We start from the raw sequence: 23170 nt of genomic DNA on the forward strand, positions 1-23170 counted from the left end.
AAAACCCCACAAAGTTTATCTGTGCCTCATTCAGTGAGTCCCCATAGGCTCGCCAGGCTAGGTGCCCCTTGTTGAAGAAATCACACTTACCACATGATCATTGAAACCAGCTTCATGATGATTTCATTGAGGACGTTGAAGAACTCAGCCATGATATGTGCCCTTTCGCCCATCTTCCCCATGGATATCCCAAACGCAATGAAGAATCCAATCAGTCCTAGGGGACAAACGGAAATTTAATGACAAAGTCAAACTATTGTTTTAAATATAGAGAGTCGTATGGTCTACAAATACAGAAAGAACATAGGTAAAGGGTTGCACAAGACATTGAATCATAAAGTCCCTACATTGTGCAAGCAGGCCATTCGGCCCACTGAGTGCGCACCAGACCTCCAAAGAGCAGCTCATGCAGACCCACTCCATTTCTGTAACCCAGCATTTCCCACAGTTAAACCACCCAGCCTGCACATGCCTGCACTCTATTTAGCAATTTAGCATGACCAATCCACCCTAAGCTGCACATCTTTGGACTGTGGGAGGAAACTGGAGCACCTGGAGGAAACCCACGCAGACACGGGACAAATGTGCAAACACAGACAGTCGCCCAGGGGTGGAATTGAGCCTGGATCCCTGGCGCTGTGAGGCTGCAGTGCTAACCACTGAGTCTCCGTCCCAACTGTGCAGCTAAAAGCCCTCGTCCCTCAAACTATTTGCATAAACCTCTTCCACTTCCTCTTGGGAGCCCTCATACCCTCCATAAAGTGTGAAGCCTAGGAACTGAAGGAACCCTTAACCTGAAAATGACTGCTCATAGTATCTTTGAACAGTAACATCCTCTAGGCATTACATTGCAGCTAACGCACTGTTATTTAAGATATCTCACTGCCATGAATTGGCTGTAATTGAATTCTGAAGTGAGGATTACATTTTATAGTAATGTTGGCAGCCTGGAGAAGGTTCACCAGGCTGATTTCACACATGGAGGGACTGTCTTATCAGGAGAAGTTGAATAGATTGGGATTGTGCTTGTTGGAGTTTAGAAGTATGAGAGAGGTGGCACATGTAAAATCCTGAGGGTGTTTGACAGGATAGATGAGGAAAGCTAGTGAGACAGTCCAAGAAACAGAAGGCATAATCTTAGTGTAAGGGGTCATCCATTTAAGGCAGCAATAAAGAGGATTTTTAAAATTGTTGGTTAGTAAATCTGAGTAATTCTTTACTGCAGAAGGCTGTAGGGGCTGGGTCAAGAAGTATCCTGAAGGCTGAGATAGACAAGTTTTTAATCATTAAAGGAATCAACGGGGTAAAGGCAGAAAAGTGGAGCTGAGTGTCTTCAGATCATCCCCTATCTCATTGAACAGAAAACATTACAGTGCAGTACAGGCTTTTCGACCCTCGATGTTGCGCCGACCTGTGAAACCAATCTGAAGCCCATCTAACCTACACTATTCCATTATCATCCATATATTTTCCAATGACCATTTAAATGCCCTTAAAGCTGGCGAGTCTACTACTGTTGCCGGCAGGGCATTCCACACCCTTACTACTCTCTGAGTAAAGAACCTACCTCTGACCTCTGACCTATATCTATCACCCCTCAATTTAAAGTTATGTCCCCTTGTGCTAGCCATCACTATCCAAGGAAAAAGGCTCTCACTGTCCACCCTATCTAATCCTCTGACCATCTTGTGTGTCTCTATAAAGTCACCTCTTAACCTTCTTCTCTCTAACGAAAACAGCCTCAAGTCTCTCAACCCTTCCACATAAGGCCTTCCCTCCATACCAGGCAATATCCTGGTATATCCCCTCTGCACCCTTTCTAATGCTTCCACATCCTTCCTATAATGTGGCGAACAGAACTGTACGCAATACTCCAAGTGCGGCTGCACCAGAGTTTTATACAGCTGCAACATGACCTCATACCTCCGAAACTCAATCTCTCCAACAATAACCTCAAGAGACGAGTCCTCATCAAAAGTCCTTTCTGCCACCATAATACAGTCCTTGACTAACAATGCCACCCCTCCACCTCTTGAATGGTTGAGTTGAATTGGGCTTCTGCTCCCATGTCTTCTGGTCTTCAAGGTGTAGGCTAGAGTGGTCCCACCACACACAACACTGGAAGGTTTAGAACATTCCCTCCTGAACAGCACTGAGGGGCTACCTACATCTTTGGGATTGCAGGGGTTCAAGAGGATAGTTCAATTCAATGCTTTCAGTTGGGAGTGGACAACAAGTTGAAGGCCAGCCCGGTGGCTCAGTGGTTAGCACTGCTGCCTCACAGTGTCGGGGCCCAGGTATAATTCTACCCTCGGGCGAGAGTCTGTGTGGAGTTTGCACATTCTTCAAGTGCCTGCATGAGATTCCTTCGGGTGCTCTGGTTTTCTCACACAGTCCAAAGATGTGCATTTTAGGGTGGATTGCTCATGGTAAATTGCCCCATAATGTCCAGAGGTGTGTAGGCTAAGTGGGTTAGCCATGGGAAATGTAGAGTTACAGGGATAGGGTAGGGGGATGAAACTGGGCGGGATGTTCTTCAGGGGGTTGTGTGCTTGCAATGGGCCAAATGGCCTGTTTCTGCATTGTGGGGATTTTTCTGGTTATGTCATATTTTACATGTTGCAGTTTCCTCAGAAAAGGAATGCTAGCATTTTTCTCCATCCTTCCATCCCACTGGCATTCTTAACCATTCACCTATTCAGCTAGTGACCAACATTTCCTCTGTAAACACCAATCCCCCTCTCAAAGCAGCTGCCATGCTAATGTACCTTGGGAGGTCTAGCAGCAGCAAGACAACTAGAAAGAGAAAGGTTGGTTGTGGTCCCAGGTTACAGCCCCCATTGTGTCCTTCGATATTTGACACAAAATTCAATGTCAAGCGTCTTGTTCTGCTCAAGCATTGGCCACGTCTTTGGCAACATCTTATCTTCATCAACTGTGAGGAATCTGCCCACCCAGAAAAACATCCAACATCGCGCCCCTCTTCCACAGAACCATAGTGTGAAATTAATAAAGCTATTGAGTAAGAGAGCTGTGCTTCTTACCTAGAACATTCATTCCCCATTTGAGCTCCAATTGTTTCTTCGTTATGAAGATCTGCCGGGCATTGGCAGCAGGAAGGGTCCCATTTGGGAAGGAAGCATTCGATGTGACCGCTTGGGTTGAGTTGTCCGACTTGATGTCATCAGGGAGAGAGACTAGAACCTTCTTTGATACCGTCTGCACCTAATTGACCAAATCAATCCAGTTAGTAAAATGTACTGCAACATTTTCCAATAACTGCACTTGTTTTATTCCATTAGAAACATGACATTGACAACAGACACATACTGGGATTGTTTAATCTATTCAGGGACCTGAATTTAAAATGGTAACCCTAGCAACAGTGCAGAGAAAGTAGGCCAATCCAATTGATTGTGCTTTGAAGGAATTCTGTAAATGAAAATAACAACACACATCCTTGTTTAGCCAATAACCAACCAATAAGGTTGATATAGTGCTACTCTCAAAGTCAACATCACAATTAATAGTATTGTCAATCCATCTGGTATCTGTCCATCAACCCACTGCACATCTATCTTTATCTTAGTTACAACAATTTGCATTCATATTGTACCTTTAAGAGAATAAATCATCCCAAGATGCATTGCTGTTGTCTTTTCTCGATGACACTATGATGAGACATCAGGAGAAACAAGTTTAAATAGGAAAGTTTTTACAGAATGATGGAATGAAATAGAGAGAGGTGGAGAAAGGCGCATGTGAGCTCTGGACCCAGAAAGCTGCCTCAGGGTGGAGAGAGTGGTAGCAAGGTTAAGGGAGGGCATTCTGATAATGGATAATGGTTTCATGGTCAGCATCACTGGGACTAGTTTCCAATTGCAGACTGTCTCACTGCATGAAGTTGTATTCCCCCAGCCGCTGCAATGGAATGAAACACCCTCCATATCCACAGCATTAACCTAGACTTTTAGATGAACAAGTTCATGACATTATCGCTAATAGCAGTAACTCTCCTTATGGATAGATCAATGGAAATTTTCTAAAACCTCACGAGAGTATTTACGAGTGGAAAATGTAGCTCAGTGAGTAATGTCAGACTCAACCCCACTCCAAAGTGTTGAGCACAGAGTGTAGGCCAACTGCCACAGCACAACTCTGAGAGAGGTTTCAGATTGAAGCTACTGTCAGCAACATGTAAGAGATTCAATTGCAGCATTTGAGAAAAAGCAGGGAATTACTCCGCAGTGTCCCAGCAAATATCCCTCAACAAATTTCCTTAACAGATCATTCAGGGCTTTCTTAATGTGTGTGAGCTCTGAGGCAGCTACGGCCTGTTCTGCAGTTCCAATCAATTTACAACAGTTCTGAGGCCACTTCAAAAGGTCACTAACACTCACACCCACCCTGGACCATCACAGGACTCCACCCATCACCTACAGGTCTCCACCCCTCACCCACAGATCTACATCCCTCACCTACAGATCCTCACCCATCACCTACAGGTCTTTATCCCTCACCTACAGGTCTCCACCCCTCACCCATGGATCTGCATCCCACACCTACAAGTCCTCACCCCTCACCTACAGGACTCCACCCATCACCTACAGGTCTTTATCCCTCACCTATAGGTCTCCACCCCTCACCCGCAGATCTGCATCCCTCACCTACAGATCCCCACCCTTCACCTACGGGTCTCTACCCCATCACCTACATCTCTCTATCCTTCACCTATGGGTCTTTCCTCCTTAGCTATGGGTCTCTACTCCTCACCTATGGGTCTCTACCCCCTTAGCTACAGGTCTCTATGCCCCACCTATGGGTCTTTACCCCTCACCTATGGTCCTCTAAGCCTCCCACCTACGGGTCTCCACCCTTCACCTATGGGTCTCGACCCCTTAGCTGTGGTTGTCTACTCCTCACGTATGGGTCTCCAAGTCTCTGTTTCCTCTCTACCCTCAATCTCACAGGTTGTGAAAATACTCACGACTCTAGACAGGATCATGGAGGGAACTGCTTTGGGAAGCACCAGTTACCTGCTCCTTATCACATTGTGAGGATTTGCCAATTGTCTTCCAGTTTATAAAGTAGTTCAATGACTGTAAAGCACTTTGTGATATCCAGTGGTCATGGAGAAGAACTCCTAAATACAAGTCTTTCTCTGTGCCCGACCTGGAGGCAGTGCAATCACACAAGTAGACAACCAGAGTCTAATTGATCTGAGCGGAGGTTACCTGTTGGAAACATGCTTGAACAAGGTTTTCCGGGAACAGATTCCGGATGAGATCCAGGAACGCATCTAAACTTGACACTTCGGGGTTCCTGGATATCACGGACATTGACTTCTTGAGCTTTTGGTTGCCAGGGTGGATGGCAATCACCAGAACCACACCGAGAGCAGTAGCAATGACCGTCGTGGACATGTAGTACACCAAGGCCCGGGAGCCCATCCTCCCACTCGATTTGGCATCAAGGCTCGCGAGCCCTGGAGGGAGAAGGGAACAATGGTCAGGGAGAGTGCTGCCTCATGAGAACATGGTAATTCCAGAGGAAATAAGTTCATAAGACCTTAAAATGTAGGAGTGGAACAACTCATCACATCTGCTCCACCATTTAAGAGATTGTGGCTCATCTGACAACCCTCGATTCCATTACACTGCTGTTTGCCCACTGCCCTTACTAAAAACAAAAACAAAGTTGCTGGAAAAGCTCAGCAGGTCTGGCAGTACCTGTGAAGGGAAAATACAGAGTTAACATTTCGGGTCTGGTGACCCTTCCTCAGAACTGGGCCTGAAATGTTAACACTGTTTTTTTCCCTTCACAGATGATGCCAGACCTACTGAGATTTTCCAGCAACTTTTGTTTTTGTTCCTGATTTACAGCACCCGCAGTTCTTTCGGCCCTCATTAAAAATCTGTCTAACTCAGCCCTGAGTAGCCCAAATGACTCAGCAGATTCACTAGCTGCGTCTCAAACTTAAATGTCATTCTTAGACTATGCTGTTTAAGACCATAAGAAATTGGAATCAGACTAGGCTATTCAGCCCCTCCATCCTACTCCATCATTCAATCAGATCGTGGCTGATTTGACATACCTCAAATCCACCTTCCTGTCCTTTCCCCATAACCCTTGATTCCCCGACTGATCAAAAATCTACCTCAGTCTTAAATATACACAAGGACTCAGCGTTCTGTGGCGAGGAGTTCCAAAAACTCACAAGCTTCTAATGGAAGAAGTTCCTCCTCATCTCAACCTCATATATTGGCAGCCCTTTAATCTAAGACTATGCCTTCTGGTCCTCAACTCTCCCACAACAACTCCACCTGTGCCACGAGCATCTTGCCTCTTTCCAATGCTGTACAAATGAGTGAACGTTGAAATTGGGACCAGGAGTAGGCCATTCAGCCCCTTTAGTCTACTCCACTATCAAATGAGACCTCGGCCTCAGCTCCACATTTCTACCCACCCCCAAGAACCATCGACACCCCTGTCAGTCAACAATCGCTTTATCTCTACTCTAAAGATAATCAACGGCCCTGCCTCTTTTGGGAGTACCACAGACTCACAACAGTCTCAGATAAAAGAAAAATTCCTTGTCATCTCCATTTAAATGGTTGCTCCACCACTCTCTCACTTTTTTGCTGCTGTATTCATTGTTGACCTTCTGGGGATGTCTTTATTTTTTGCCCAAGTATGGCTGAAGTTGTGAGGCTTCCTTTCATCTTAGCATCAAAACATCCCATCACACCCTATTCTATTGTCATTCAGAATCCTTCCCTGGGTATTTCCTTTGGAAACACTAGAGGCTTGAAGAGTGGGGTCTAGGGTAAAGGGCTAGTTTTAGGAATAACCTGTTTCATCCAAGACTTCCTTGACAAGTTAACAGGCTGTCACTCAATAAATACAAATTTGTCTGAAGCAGTTTGGTTACTTCCTGTGTTACAGGAAGTGGAGAACCAGAACTGCATTTAATTTACAGCACAGAAAATGTCCATTCAGCCCATCTGATATTTATATTCCACTTGGGTCATCTTCCAAGCTACTTCATCTCATTGACAAATCCTTTTCATTCCTTTCTCATTCATATATTTATCACTCTTCCTCTTAAATATACCTTTTATTTGCCTCAATTAATTCCTATGTTAGCTCCGCATTCTGGACAGGGGTATTGAAATTTTTCCTGATTTCTATATTGGTTTTATTAATGATCATTTTCTATATGTGACCCCTAGTTCTAGTCTCAACACAAACAGAACCACATTCTCTATCCCGAGTATATTCTCAAAGTTTATCCAGCCTCATCATCAACCTCAATACTATCCCCATTTTCAATGTTTACCCTATGCCCATTCTCAACCTCTACCCCGTTTCCATTCTCAATATTTACCCCATCCCCACTCTCAAAGTTTACCCCATTCCTGTTCTCAATGTTGTCGTGATGTTGGGTAGAGTAATTCTGGATTGGGAGGCAGGAAGTTAGAATTTGATATTTTTAAAGTTGTGGGGTGGGGGGTAAGCATTGTGTGGTGCTTTTAAAAGGTCATGTGCTTTTTCTGTGCTTAGAGATTTAAAATGCATGTCTTGAGCAGCAGCTTGAAAGTTTGCAAGCACACTATAAGTTCAATTTGAGCCAAGTACTTATATACCACAAATCCATTAAACTTAAGTCTGATGGTTTTGACAACATAGGACCAATCTTATTGTAAGAAGTATTGATAAGTCATCATGGGTATAACAAGAAGGGGACAGTTGGATAGCTGAAGTTAGCTGCCATTGGCCAGAGCTAACAGCACTCAGCTCTCAAGAGATAATTGCTTGCTCTCAGAAACTCCTCTATGTCTTAGAGAAAGCGCCGTCTAAATAACAGTGGTACTGATGGTGCAACTAGTTAATATTCCTGACAGAAGAATCAGCAGAGAAGGCACAGAGCATCCAGGAAGACACATAAACTGGCTGTAATTTTGAGACATTAAATTTTTTTATTATATAAGTGGTACTTGTATCTATTGGAACAGTATACCTTTAGAATCTTGTTTTATTGAGGAATAATTAGTCATTAGAAGGTTTTTTTTGGTTTGTTAATAGTTTAGTTGATTTGGACTACTGTAAGAGTAGCTCACTGTTCATGTTAGAGTTAGATAAATAAATTATTACTTGTTGATTTTAAGATCAGTGTCAGGGATTTAGTTTGTTTAGCCACTAGAAGTTGCGGAAAGGCAGGTTACACTACATTTCATTCTCCTTTATTTATGGTGAGGTGCTCCTATTTCAGTGATTCAGTTCTAGCTCCCAGAGAGGAGGTTCAACGTCTGCTTTGTAAAGGTCTGGGGCTCATCATCCAGGATATGGGCAGATTTGAACAGATTTAAGGTACAAAAGGTCCCAGCAGATTTAAACAGGCTAGGGGATTAGTGTTCTTGATCTGTGAATAAAACTTAAATAAGAAGCAGACAATCTGTTAAATTTCATTTGCTTGTTGTTGGTTAAATCAAAAGTGGGGGAATAGCTCTTTACATTGCTAAAGAGGCTCTGGGTATCGAAGGTGCTTCCCAAACGTGCCAAAAACGTTTAGAAAAACAGAGAAAGGTACACTTTCAGAGTTAGCAAACAGGCTAAAAGTGTGTTTAACTAGTGGTAACAAGAAAGCTGAAATTGTTACAGAGTTAGCCAAGCATTTAGGTATCTCAGAGAAGCAGCCAAGTGCGATAGGGGTTAGAGAAAAAACAAATTGAAAATGAGAGAGTTGAGGTTGGAAGATAAAGGAAGGGAAAGAGGATCCCTAGCTGAAGAAAAAGAAAGGATAGCCAGGACAGAAGATAAAGAAATGGAACTAAAACAGTTTGAATTACAGTTAAAAGGAAAGGAAAGAGAAAAGAAAAGAATCGCCTTAGCAGAAGAAAGGGAGAAAGAGAGAGAAGAATTGGAGAAAAGGAGAGAAGAAATGAAGAAGAGAGAAATGTTTGAACTTCAGAATTTGGCAATTATACAGGAAGGTCAACATAACAGGATGGAGGTGAAGATGGAAGGTGGACTCAGTGAGCAGGATAGTGATAATGAGCAACACCATTGGAGCCAAAAGCCTGTAGGAATATATGCAAATATGTTCAAACATTACCAACGTTTGATGAAAAAGATGCGGAAGCCTTTTTCATTTCCTTTGAGAAATTGGTTAAACAGATGAAATGGTAGACAGTGCTAGTGAGATGTTTACAGTGCTATCAGTTGAGGTGCCAGGAGAATATAAGGGAGTAAAACAGTCTAGTTTGAGTGTCTACAAATTGGTATCAGAAACATATAGACAACAGTTCAGAAATATGGGAAAGGAGCCAGGTTAGACTTATAACAAGTTTGAAAAAATTAAACAGAACAACTTGGATAAATGGATGAGAACATTAAAGATAGAAACGACATTTGAGATATTAGAGAAATTATTCTGCTGGGGGGAGTTTAAAATCTCACTTCCAGAAGTGATAAGAACTGGTGTTGAGGCAGAGAAAGTTAAAGCAGTGAGCAGAGCAGCAGAAATGGTGGATGAATACATATTAGAGCATTAATCAAAATCTAGCTTCCGGCAGCAGTTTCATTCCGCGAGGGATAGAAATTGGGAAAAAGGGAGACCCTTCAATGGAAAACAAAAAGTAAATCACCTCACACTAGGAACAGTTTACCACGTGTGGAAAAAGAAACCCAAGAGAGTGGAAAAGAGGTGAAAGATCTCAGGTGCTTCCACTGCAATAAGGTGGGATGCCCAAAGTCACAGTGCTGATGGTTTAAGAAAGGCACTGGGAAAAGGATGCGGTAAAAGAGGCTAAACCCATGGGATCGTTTAAGGTAGTGAAGGAAATCCCAAGAGAAGTCGATGAGCTGCAGGAGAGTACACATCCTAGTCACGGGATGGAGAGCAAGATAGCACCCAATCTTTTCAAAGACTTCACATATGTAAGTAAGATTTTACTCAGGGAGAATGGGGGGCATAGGTAAAGAAGTTAAAATATCGATAGATATAGGAGCCAGTCTGTCACAGTAAGCAATGAAAATATTTGCACTCCTTCTGAAATATTACCCGAGAGAGTGGTAATCTATGGAATAAATGGAGAGAGGAGTAATGTCCCCCTGTGTAAGATAGGGCTAGAGTGTCTGATTTTACTGGGGAAGTGATGGTGGGAATGATGGAAAAGTTGGCTATTCCGGGAATACAGTTTATGCTTGGAAACAATGTAGATCTCAGGTGGGGGTGAAGCCCATTGTAATGGAAAAGCCAAAAGAAAACCTGGGAATTGAAGGGTTAAAAGAAAAATGGCCTGGAATTTTCCCAGACTGTAGTGACAGGATCCCTCAGCCATTAGCCAAAACAAGAAGGAAGAACAAAAGACAAAAATTAAAGAGTTGAGGTCCAGTTAGCTGACACCCTGATGAGATGGTAAAGGAAAATCCTAAGCAGGTAGAGTATTAAGCAGAGAGATAACAAGGTGTAGAGCCGGATGAACACAGCAGGCCAAGCAACATTAGAAGAGCAGGAAGGCTGACGTTTCGGGCTGAGACCCTACTTCAGGTTCAGACTCGAAATGTCAGCCTTCCTCTGATGCTGTGTTCATCCAGCTCTACACCTTGTTATCTCAGATTCTCCAGCATCTGCAGCTCCTACTGTCTCTGAGAGGATTAGGCAGAGGTGTTTTATTCTGAAAGAATAATAGAGTTACAACAAAATGATGTGACGATAAAGGATTTATATCATAAAGCCTGCTGGGAAAAGGAATCAGAGTGTGCTCCAGAATGCTATTAACTTAAGGACAGAATCCTAGGGCAGAAATGGAGATCTCGGCAGGTTAGTGTGGAGGAGAAATGGTTGGAAGTTCACCAGATTGTGTTGCTGGTAGCATGCAGACATGAAGCATTGTGGGGAGCATACAAATTATCTGCAGGAGGTCATCTAGGAGTGAGGAACATTCAGGCTAAGATACAGAAGCATTTCTATTGGATTACATAAAGATGTGGCTGTATTTTGCCGCACCTGTCAAATGTGTCAGATGGTAGGAAAGTCTCAGGCAGTAATAAAACCAGCACCTATGATGCCAATCCCCACATTTGAAGAACCAGGTTATAATTGATTATGCAAGTCCCCCTCCCTAAAACCAAAAGTGGGAACCAGTATTTGTAAACCAGAATGGAGGTGTCTACCAGATCTACAGAGGCAATCCCATTACAGAATGGCAAAGCAAAAAACGTTGTGGAGGAATTGCTTGATTTCTTTACTGATCATGGACCATCCAGGGAGATTCAGTCAGACTAAGGGTCTAATTTTACCGCCAAATTATTTAAGGAGGTCATGGATACCTTGGTCATCAAACATTTTAAATCAGGCACATACCATCCTGAATCCCATGGAGCATTAGCATCAGACCCTAAAGACCATGCTGAGCGCTTATTGCCAGGATTACCCAATTGATTGGGATAAAGGCATCCCATTTATATTGTTTGCTATTAGAGGTACCCCAAATGAATCAACTCGGTTTATTCCATTTGAATTGATATTTGGACATGAAGTAAGTCACCTTTACAATTAATTAAGGAAATGTTCACGGTCAGAGGTCACAAAGTTGGATATGTATCAAATGATAGAAAGATTAAACAGAGCAGGTGAATTAGCTAGACTACATTTGAAGGTGGCACAGCACATAATGAAGCAAGAAGCAGATAAGAAATCTAAAATTCATACATTTCTCTGTGGGGATAAAGTACTGGTGCTATTACTAATGGTAGGAGATCCCTTCAAAGCAAGGTTTAGTGGTTCCTGTTAGATTGAGAAGAAATTAAGTCAGATGAATTATCTGGTAAAGACGCCAGTTAGGAAAAAAACATTATTGGGTATGTCATGTGAAAATGCTGAAACATTACCACGGCAAGGAAAAAGAACCAGAGAAACAGATATTAGGTACTGCTACTCAGACTGTAAAATCAAAACAAGATGATTTGGATTTTGCTGTGCCTCAGAATAATTTGATTAATGAGGAAGTCCTTAAGGAATAGGATAGGGTGGTGAGCTAACTGTCTCAGGAACAGAGAACAGAATTGAAAGACTTGTTACAGTGCTCAGAGGAATAGAATGGTAAGGACTAATGCCAATAGTACAGTTGAGGTCGACGTAGGGAATACTGTTTCAATAAAACAACACTCCTACAGACTTAATCATCTCAAATCTGCACGGGTTCGGAAGGAAGTGGAAGCAATGGTCCAGGAAGACATCACAGAGATGAGTCAAAGCGAGTAGAGTTTGCCGATCATGTTGGCTCTCAAACCTGATAGTGCTCAATGATTCTGCGTGGATTATCGGAAGGTCAACTCTGTGACCAAATCTGACTCATACCGAATTCCAAGGCTGGAGGATTGTTTGGAAAAAGAAGGAGAAGCCACTTATATCACAAAGTTGGATTTACTTCACAGTTACTGGCAAGTACCGTTGTTGGAGAGCACAAAAGAAGTTTCTGCTTTTGTAACTACAAACCGGCTATATCAATTTAAAGTCATGCCCTTTAGAATGAAAAACACTGGTCACTTTTCGAAGGTTTATGAGCAGAGTTGTGGCAGGATTGACTAATTGTGCTGTCTTGTAGAGAAGACTTAGTGATCTTTAGCAATTTGTGGAAAGATCACATGGAGCACTTGGCAGAGCTCTTTGAGAGGCTATGGAGGGCAAGGTTGGTCATAAACTTGGCAAAAACAGACTTGGCAAAGGCGGAAGTGACATTCTGAGAGCACAACATCGGATATCGATGGATGACCCCAAGGGACATGAAGATGAAGGCCGTTGAGGAATTTCCAAGACCATCCTCAAAGAAGGAAGTGCCACAATTTTCAGAATTGAGCAGATTCTACAGGAAATGTATACTAAACTTTGGTAGCGTGGAGGCACCGTTGATAGATTTGTTAAAAAAAAACACGAAGTTTTGGTGGACAGAACAATGCCAGGAGGCATTTGAGAATTTAAAAGCAATGTTAACCTCCAGACCAGTTTTAGCCAAGCCAATGTTCTTAAAAACCTTCAGGTAGCCATTGATGCAAGCAATGTAGGGTTGGAGCTATGTCATTTCGGGAAGATGATGTGGAATTGAAAGGCCAATTGGTTATTATTCAAAAACAAAACCTCAAAATCCCCCAGAGAAAGTATTCAGCCATTGAAAATATGTTATTGAGTTTGGTAATGGCTTTACAACACTTTAATATTTACTCTGCAAGTGACGTATCAGAGACAAGCGTGTATACCAATCACAATCCTTTGATGTTTCTGGAAAGATTTAAGGACAAGAACGCCAGATTATTTCATTGGAGTCTCATGTTACAAGAATTTAATTTACAGATTGTACATGTTGCCGGTTGTGAAAATATTATTGCAGATGCTTCGTTGCTAGTTTAAAAGAAAAGTTCTTATATAAGATGGAAACAGTAGGATTCAATGTTTTATATTAATAGATTTAGTATAAAACGTGTGACTCTAGATTACTGAGCTATGAATCTTGTAATATAATGGAGTTAAGGTTTTACAAATAAAAAGAAGTCATATATTCATAATGATGGCTCATTTTTTCCTTGGTGGGGGGTGTTACAAAGCTGGGTAGAGTACTTGCGGACTGGGCAGCAGGAAGTTAGAATTTGTTGTTTGTAAAATGCTAGGGGGAGAGCTTTGCGTGTGCCTTTAAAAGATCATGTGCTTAGAGATTTAACATGGAAGTCTTTGAGCAGCAGCTTGGAAGTTTGCAAGTACACAGACAGTGCCCGAATCGGAACATTTGTATCGGAAGGCCATATATTTAGCATGCCAAGCAGCGGTGTTTTTTTTTAACCATAACAACAGGCTTTTGAACCCAGCCAATCAATTTGAACCAGGTACTTAGATACCCAAAACCTATTAAATTTAAGACTGATGGTTGTGACAACATAAGGCCAATCCTATTGTAAGAAATATTGACATGTCATCCAGGGTATAAAAGAAGGGGGCAGTTGGGCACAGAAAACAGAACTAGCTGCCATCCGCCAGAGCTAATGACCTTCAGCTGTCAATAGAGAATCCCTGGCTCTCACAGCCTCCTCTATGTCTAACCCTCTATTACCGGTAACATCATGGTAAATCTTTTCTGAACCCTCTACTGTTTAATAGTATTCTTCCTATAACAGGGTGACCCGAACTGGACACAGTACTCCAGAAGAGGCCTCACCTATGCCCTGTACAAACTCAACATGACGTTCCACAGATCAGTCATGATTTTATTCACTGCTAAGGCAGGTTCAATGGGCCAAACAGTCTATTCTTACACTCAGCTCAGCAGATATTATTTATTCTTACTCTCATTTCTCGTATCTTATGAGAAATGACACAAATGTCCCTGTGGATGTCAACCCAGAACATGTCCCTCAAATTTAGAATCTGAGATAACAAGGTGTGGAGCTGGATGAACACAGCAGGCCAAGCAGCATCGTAGGAACAAGAAAGCTGGCATTTCAGGTCTGGACCCGAATGCAATTGCTTTTGTGTATATCTGAATGATTTCCTTCCCAAGTTACCTGCAACAGAGTCCCGGTGATTAAAATTTAATTTGGAGGATTGGGAACCTCAAGATAAGGCCACAGGCTCATCAAGGCTTTGGTGGAGGCCATTCTAGCTGTTGGTTCATGCATTGCACAGGGAATCCTATGCACAGATTGGATGGGCTGAAAGGCCTCTTCTGTGCTGTTTGAGTCTATGAGCCTGAGCTACTGACAGCCAGACAGTCCTGGTGAGATCTTTCCTTCCGTCTATCCTCATTGGATGATGCAATAAAGGGAGAGGCCATTTGGCCCATCATACCCATGCTGGCTTTTCGAGCAAAAGCTTACCCAAGCCGTCTCGCAGCCAAAACAAAAGCAAGGTACTGTGGTTGCTGGGAACCTGAAACAAACCACAGAAATCACTAGACAAACGCAGCAGGTCTGATAGCATTAAGGGAGAGCGAAACAGAGTTCAGAACTGTGAAGAAAAATCATAACTCTTTCTCACGGACACATTATAACATAAGGTGAAGTCGCTAAAGACTTGCCAGATCACCATTAATGAGAGAGGATTGGCGGTGGTTTAACCCGAGGGTCACCACATGTCAGGCAAATGGAGAGGTTGGGAAGGAGATTGGGAATCGAACCCACACTGTTGGTATCATGCTACATTGCAGACTAACCATCCATGCAAACCAACTCCCTGTAATGCATTCTAATGCTGAATAGCCCATAGCTGAAGAATGAGGCAGGTACTGTGAATATCGGGGAGGGGGAATAGCATGCCTACCAGGAACCAGAGGGGGAGGAAAAGCAGGAGAATTAGTGGAGCTAGCATTATCACCGGACCTATTCATCCAGGAAACGTTCTCCAGACCAAGGTTCATATCACGCTTCAGCAAATTAAATTCAATGTAAAAAAAAAAGAGGCAGCTGTGAAATTGTTTCTGATCGCTGTAAAAACCCATTTGGTTCATTAATGTCCTTTAGGCCGACTTTACCTCAACATTATGGGCTGTGAGAATGAGTCAATGTTTCAAGTCCGTTCCGATTTCTCATCAGAGCTATAAATTTTAGGGAAGGAAATCTGCCGTCTGGCCTACACGTGACTCCAGATCCACAGCAATATGATCGACTGTCAACTGCCCCCTGGGTAATTAGGGATGGGCAATAGATATTGACCTGGCCAGTGACAACCTCATTCCAAGAATGAATAAATAAAAACAGCGGCCATGATTTCTCACCTGAGATCAGACTGGAGATGACGAGTGGGAGAATCAACATCTTGAGCATTCGCATGAGGATGTCACCAGGGAAGGAGACGAGGAGGAGGAAGTTGGGTCCCAGGTCAGGAACCATGCGTAGAAGACAACCGAACACAGAGCCCAGAATAACTCCTGAAACACAACAGGTTTTAATAGATCCAAAGTCATCCACAACACAAACACACAGACTGAAAGGAAGGATATTATTAAACTGTATTAAAAATATTCACAAGGACTTTACTGAGACTGGAAGGATTGAGTTAGAAGGAGAGGCTGGGACTTTTTTCCTCCTTGGAACATAAGCGGCTCAGTGGTGACTTCACAGAGCTTTATAAAACCATGAAGGGCATGGATAAGGTGAATGGTCAGGGTTTATTTCCCAATGGTAGGGGAGTTCAAAAATAGAGGGCATAGGTTTAATGTGAGAGCGGAAAGGGACCTTTTTCACACAGAAGGTAGTGCTTGTATGGAATGAGCTCCCAAATGAAGTGGTAGAGGCATGTCCAATTTAACAGACATTTGGATGGGTGTGCGACAAGAACAGGTTTAGAGGCGATATAACTCCACTGAGGCTGGTATCCTATCACCAAGCCACCCTTTATTTACATACCAGTCATACATGGCACTGACCCAGCTAGCTCACAGCTGGCTTCGACAGTGAACAGAAACCCTGACACTCCGCTTCATATTTTTTTTACTGTAACCTTTTTTTAATAATCATTCTGTTCAGAGATGTTATTACATACCTCCGGAACAGTTGGGATTTTAATATGAGCCTCCCTGTATAGAGGTAGGGGCACTACCACTGCAGTATAAGACAGCCACCTGAAATAACTGCACAGCGGCCGGTATCCCATCACCCAGTCACCCTTTATTTACTTGAGCCCGGTACTCTGGCTGCGACCAGCCAGCTTGGAGTCGGACCCTCGAAGCACATTGCTGTTTACGTCTGTCAGCCAGGGGTCCCTGATTGGACCAGGTTAACAATCCCAGTCAGGGAACTCATATTTTATGAAGTCCACCTGGTTGACCTCATTACAATTACTACAAGAGGAACATGGGCTAGGTGCAGGCAAATGGGATGAAATCAGTTTAGGAAACTTGGTCAGCAGTAATATGTTGGGCCGAAGGATCTGTACAACTCTATAACTCTAAGAATGACTTGCATTTGTTGTAACATATTTTGGCAGCACGGAACATTCTAAAGTGGTAAAGAGGTAGTTTGAAGTCCTATCACTGTTATGATATAGGAAACAAAGCAGCCAATTTGCAATCAGCAATTTTCTTCTGTAATCGGTTGATAATAACTAGATCATCTGTTAGTTTCAACTAAAACCAATGAAGTGCATCAGATGGAAATGCAAATCATGCTTTTCCCTCTTATTGCTGAATTTAAGGGGTATTTTCTGGGCTGATCTCCAGTAGGATGCTCCTGTCGTCTCTAATAAGACCTGAAGGAAGTTATTTTCTTTTTGCTTATGGGATGTGGGTGTTTGTGGCTAGGTCAGCATTTATTGCTTGTCCCTAGTTGCCCCTTGAGAAGGTGGTAGTGAAGCACCTTCTTGAACCATTGCAGTCCATCTGGTGTAGGGACACCCATGATGCAGTTATGGAGGGAACTGGTCGTGGGGTTTTGAGCGAGTGGTGAATTACTCCGGTGCATCTTGTAGTTGGAATACACAGCTGTCACTGAGCACCAGCAGTGGAGGGAGTGATTCTGGTACTAGTTGAGTGGACTGCTTAGTTCTGGAAGGGGTGATGCCCCTTGAGGGTGCTTGGAGCAGGAGTGGGCCACTCGGCCCTTCAAACTTGCTCTGCCATTCAACAAGGTCACAGGTGGTCTGATAGTGACCACCAAACAGCCCACCAACCCATACAGCCGTCCAGGCAAGATTTGGATTGAAACATTCACTCAAAAAAGAAGCGCAGACGCTGGAGATCTGAAACAAAGAAACAGAAACCGCTGGAGACACCCAGCAAGACTGGCAGCATCTGTGGAGAGAGGGAAAGAAAAATAGAGTTAACGTTTCAGGTCCAGTGACCTTTCTTCAAGACGGACCTTTCTGAAGAAGGGCTCAAAATGTTTACTTTATTTTCTGTCCATTTCTATTTTTGAATCATTCAATCTTTCTCAATAAATTTCTCTAATTCCAACCCCTTTCTAAACTAGCCCATGTTATGCCTCCCCTTCCCTCCCATCCCCTCGACTTGTCAAGTCCAGTTTTTGAGTTGAGAGAGCATTACTGACCCAGGGCACCCAGGAGGTCTCCCATGTTGTCCTTCAGCATGGTGTGCTGGGATCATTCATACCCAACAGAGACAGCAGAAAGGTCACACTGTAAGAACACCCTTGACAATGTGGTAGCCCCATAGTGCTGCCTGGGGGAATGCCAGCCCAGTGCTCAAATGTGGGATTCGTACACACAGTCATCAAAATGAGGTGAGATTTTGCATTTTATTAAAGAGCGTTAGCTGGCAGCTAGGCTTAGAAAATAGTCTGCAGAGATGCAATCTGATATTTAGATTTTAACCAGATTAATGAACACTAAAGACACCCAATCCCTCAATGAATTGCGAAAAGTGCATGTGTTTGCTTGGGGCGTTGAATCTGTGACACTTGTCGACTTTGAGTAGACCATCCTTTCGTCTCTTCAAATGCCAAGCAAAGGTTGATTAAAAAAAAATGCCAACAGCAGCCATCCAAGGGATTAGGCCCCCATTTTAATTTCTTATTTACCGCGGATTTACGCAGGAACATTGAGGCCCTAATGAAATTCCAATCCCTTCTGATCAAGAAGCAATTACAGAGCTCACAGAGGACAAAGGAAACAGGAATTAATGCAAGGCTCTCTGCTCAAGTGAAAACACGTGATACAGCCATCTCAGTAATCTTTTTCAAAGGAGCTGATCCAAACTTCAAAGATGCAGCATAATCTTCACCATTCAAAATGGGCGATATTTGTACGCTGACTGTCATCTCTCAGTTCCCCCTCTCTCAGGGAGATATCTGTACACTGACTAGTGACTCTCAGTCCCTTCCCACTGTCAGGGAGATATCTGTACGCTGACTGGTGTCTCTCAGTTCCCACTCTCTCAGGGAGATATCTGTACACTGACTAGTGTCTCTCAGTCCCTTCCCACTCTCAGTGAGATATCTTTACACTGACTTGTGTTCTCTCAGCTCCCTCTTTCTCAGGGAGATATCTGTACACTGACTGGTATCTCTCAGCTCCCTCTTTCTCAGGGAGATATCTGTGCACTGACTGGTATCTCTCAGTACTCCCTCTCTCAGGGAGATATCTGTACACTGACTGGTATCTCTCAGTACCCCCTCTCTCAGGGAGATATCTGTACACTGACTGGTATCTCTCAGTTCCCCCTCTCTCAGGGAGATATCTGTACACTGACTGGTGTCTCTCATTCACCCCTCTTTCAGGGAGATATCTGTACACAGACTGGTGCCTTTTAGTCCCTCCTTTTTTTAAGACAATCAGTATATGATTATAGGGGCCATGAAGAAAAGATTTTTTTTGCTACTCCCACCTCACAGGTCGGTGAGTCTTGAATTCACTGACCAGTTTGATGGTGGAGGCAGAAATGCTCAGCTGATCATAAAAGGAACCTTGGTCTGCAGCTATAACCTGCAAGGCTATAATCAGGCATTGCGAGATGGGATTAGAATAGGCGGATAGCCTGTTGTTTTAATTGCAGCCAGCACGGACACAGTGGGCTGAGCGGCCTCTTTCTGCACTGTAATTTCTCTATGGCTCTTTGGTTCTAAGCTTTTGGGGTCCAAAAATCAAAGCCCATAACCTGGCAGACACATCCTGTGCATTACTGAGAGAATGGTGCCATGTTGGGATGTGTTGCGTTTCAGATAAGTCATTAAAACAACGGCCCTGTCCCTCTCTCTCCTTGCATTGACGCAAAATATCTTTTGACATAATTTCAGCAAAAGCAGGGAAGACACCGATCTGTGATGAACCCCATCAACCAATCAGCACCGCCTCAGAAATCTGCCATGGATCACATGACATGAAAGGCCAAACCTCAACCAATGAATGAGGCAGACTGTCCCATGGGGTGGTGGGATCTGGGAAGACACGCTTTCCTCCAATTTTCCTCCCTGCCCTGCCTCATCATGAAGGCACCGTGACTCAAGATGCTGAACAAGTTGATGCCATTTTGAACATCGGGACACAAGCTCCTCTACAGTTATTAGCACCAATGTTTGTAGGCAATGTGGGCAACTTCAGAGTGTCCTACTATCTTTTCAGAGTGTCTTTGTTGTGTTTTCTTCATGGGCTATTCTTTGTCCTCCACTGGCCATTTCAGAGTTGAGAAAGCGGGGCCTGGCTAGGGAGATGTCTTCTGATCTTCCAGGTACAGTGTCCAATCCACCACAGCGGGCATTTTCAGAGCATTCCCTCAATGCTTCTGGACCTAGTTAGCTTCAAGAGGGATGCACAGTGTGTCTGATGGTCCTCCCATTGAATTCAGAGGATGTGGCTGAGACTATCCCTTAACATCACAATCTAATGCTATGTATGGGGTATGGGCACAAATTAGCTGCTGTGTGTCCTACTCTATAAGAACATAAAAAGCAGGAGCAGGAGGAGGCCACTTAGTCCCCTGGACCTGCTCTGCCATTGAATACAATTGTGGCTGATCTCAGCACAGCCTCAACCCATTTCGGTGGCTCAGTGCTTAGTGCTGCTGCTGCACAGCACGAGGGACATGGGTTCAATTCCACCCTTAGGCAACTGTCTGTGTGGAGTTTGCATATTCTTCCCCACATCTGTGTGTGTGTTTGCTCCAGTTTCCTCCCACAGTCTGAAGATGCGTGGCCTAGGTGGAATGGCCGTGCTAAATTGCTGGGTGAACTTGATGGGCTGAATGGCCTGCTTCCACACTGTAGGGATTCTATGAACTCCACTTTCACGCTAGTTCTCCAAAGCCAGTTAGTAGTTGGACATCTCTCTATCTCCTCCTTAAATTTGCTCAATGTCCCAGAATCCACCGCACTCTGGGGTCATGAATTCCACTGATTCATGACCCTTTGAGAGAAGTATTTCCTCCTCTTCCCTGCTTTAAATCTGCCACTGCTTAGCCTAAAACTGTGACCTCTTGTTCTAAATTGATCCACAAGGGGAAACTTCCTCTCTACATCTACTTTGTCAAGCACCTATAGCATCCAATATACATCAGGAAAATCTCATCTCATCCTTTGGAGCAGTATTATAGGGTATATATTGTAATAATAATTACACTTTTGAGGTACTTGGGACACCCACAGGCTGGAAAAATTGCTGTATAACTGCAACTCCTTTCCATTTTTCACTGTAACGTAACTGAAAACATTACACGTTCTCCCTCCAATCCTCGACAAAGGGAAAACTTAGTGGAAACACGGGGCTACAGTCCGCAGAATGTCGCTATTCATAAGGAACAAACACAATGACAAAAGAAGCAATCCATTCCAATACGACTAAAGAATCGACCATACCTGTGTTAAATTTACCTTCCAATTCATCACAAGTTGTCCCATATTTGAGGGAACCAGAAGCCTAATCTGACAAACACAAGCTTTTCAATTGTGTGATGCATTGTCCCAGCTACATAACCATGTAAAGTTGTCTTTGCCTGAAGGGTCTGCTCACTCATTAGAGAGAGCAGTGGCTAGTGGTGGTTTGCCCAGAAGGTTATCACCCCTCAGTTAAGAGGAGAGGGTAAGAAAGAGAGTCCTAAAGGCTAACCCTGGCTGCTGTGGGAATTGAACCCGTGTTTTTAGAGCCACGTTGCCAAAGCCATCTGTCCAGCCAACTGAGCTAACCAACCCTCAACTGTGTACTGATATAGTGTTAGTCAAACAGGATAATGAGCAAAAACTACTTTTTAAAGATTACTTCTACATCCACATATCCGCACACACACACAAACACACTCACACACACACTCCACACACTCTCACATGTACATATACACACACAACACACTCTCACACACATACACACACACTCTTACACACACATACTCACACACACACAACACACACAACACATTCTCACACATACATACACACACACAACACACCCTCACACATACATACAAACACAACATACACACTTACACATACACACAAACACACTATCACATTCTCACACACACATACACTCACTCACATACATGCATACACAACACACATACACACACACAATACACACACACACATGCACGCACACAACACACTCACACACAAACACATAATATACACACACTGTCTCACACACACACATATAACACACTTTCATACTCACACACACACACACACACACACACTTATCTGGACATCTGCATTCAAATCCCGCCATGGCAAAAGGTAGAATTTGAATTAAATATGAAAAGAAGAATCTGGAAATAAGAACCCACTGATGACCATGAAACTTTGATTGATTGTCAAGGGAAAAACCCACCTGGTTCACTAAAGTCCTTCAGGGAAGGAAATCTGCATTCCTACCTGGTCTGACATATATGTGAACACAGACCCACAGCAATGTGGCTGATTCTCAACTGCCCGCTGAGTAATGGAGGGATGGACAATAAATGCTAGTCTAGCCAGCGATTCCCGCATCCCGTGAGTAAATAAAAAGCTGAAACACATATGACCAAGATAATAAAATGTGAGGCTGGATGAACACAGCAGGCCAAGCAGCATCTCAGGAGCACAAAAGCTGAAGTTTCGGGCCTAGACCCTTCATCATGCTCTGATGAAGGGTCTAGGCCCGAAACGTCAGCTTTTGTGCTCCTGAGATGCTGCTTGGCCTGCTGTGTTCATCCAGCCTCACATTTTATTATCTTGGAATTCTCCAGCATCTGCAGTTCCCATTATCTCTGACACATATGACCAAATAGCCGGGATGAAGTTCCAGGTTGGACACTATTCACATGAGCTGGACAGTTTCCATATATGGAAGAGCAGATTACCAGATCCTGAAGGAATCTCACAGAGCAAGGATCTGATTCCAAGAGGGTAGTACAAACCCTGGCCAACAAAGGCACTACTATTTACTCAGCAAAACAATGTCTCACTGTATCATCTGCTTTGCTTCATACCCGATTGGATTGAAGAGTGTCATTTATTGATCTAACCCAGAATCAATGTCTGTGCTTTTTTTTTAAAGATTACTTTAAAAAAACCTTTTTTATTCCCTATTCATTTGTGGGACGTGGGTGTTGCTGGCTGGGCCCAGTATTTCTTGCCCATTCCCAGTTGCCCCTTGAGAAGGTGGGGGTGAGCTGCCTTCTTGAACTGCTGCGGTCCACCTGCTGTGGGTTGCCCCACAATGCCATTAGGGAGTGAATTCCAGGATTTTGACCCAGCAGTG

At 43.5% G+C, this 23170-nt stretch overlaps 1 protein-coding gene across 3 annotated transcripts in view; it reads right to left on the bottom strand.

The window, feature by feature from the left end:
* Positions 1–23170, bottom strand: part of LOC125446958 (excitatory amino acid transporter 2-like) — a 62641-nt gene that overhangs the window by 25588 nt on the left and 13883 nt on the right. For all 3 annotated transcript variants that reach the window (XM_048520981.2, XM_048520980.2, XM_048520979.2), the window contains exons 3-6: positions 15765–15917; positions 5235–5485; positions 3045–3225; positions 91–217 (exon numbers count right to left, since the gene is read on the bottom strand). In XM_048520981.2, coding sequence (XP_048376938.2) covers positions 91–217; positions 3045–3225; positions 5235–5485; positions 15765–15917 — 712 coding nt within the window. The remainder of the gene's footprint in view (positions 1–90; positions 218–3044; positions 3226–5234; positions 5486–15764; positions 15918–23170) is intronic.

This window comes from Stegostoma tigrinum, chromosome 38 (assembly GCF_030684315.1).
Source record: "Stegostoma tigrinum isolate sSteTig4 chromosome 38, sSteTig4.hap1, whole genome shotgun sequence".
Classification (NCBI taxonomy): Eukaryota; Metazoa; Chordata; class Chondrichthyes; order Orectolobiformes; family Stegostomatidae; genus Stegostoma; species Stegostoma tigrinum.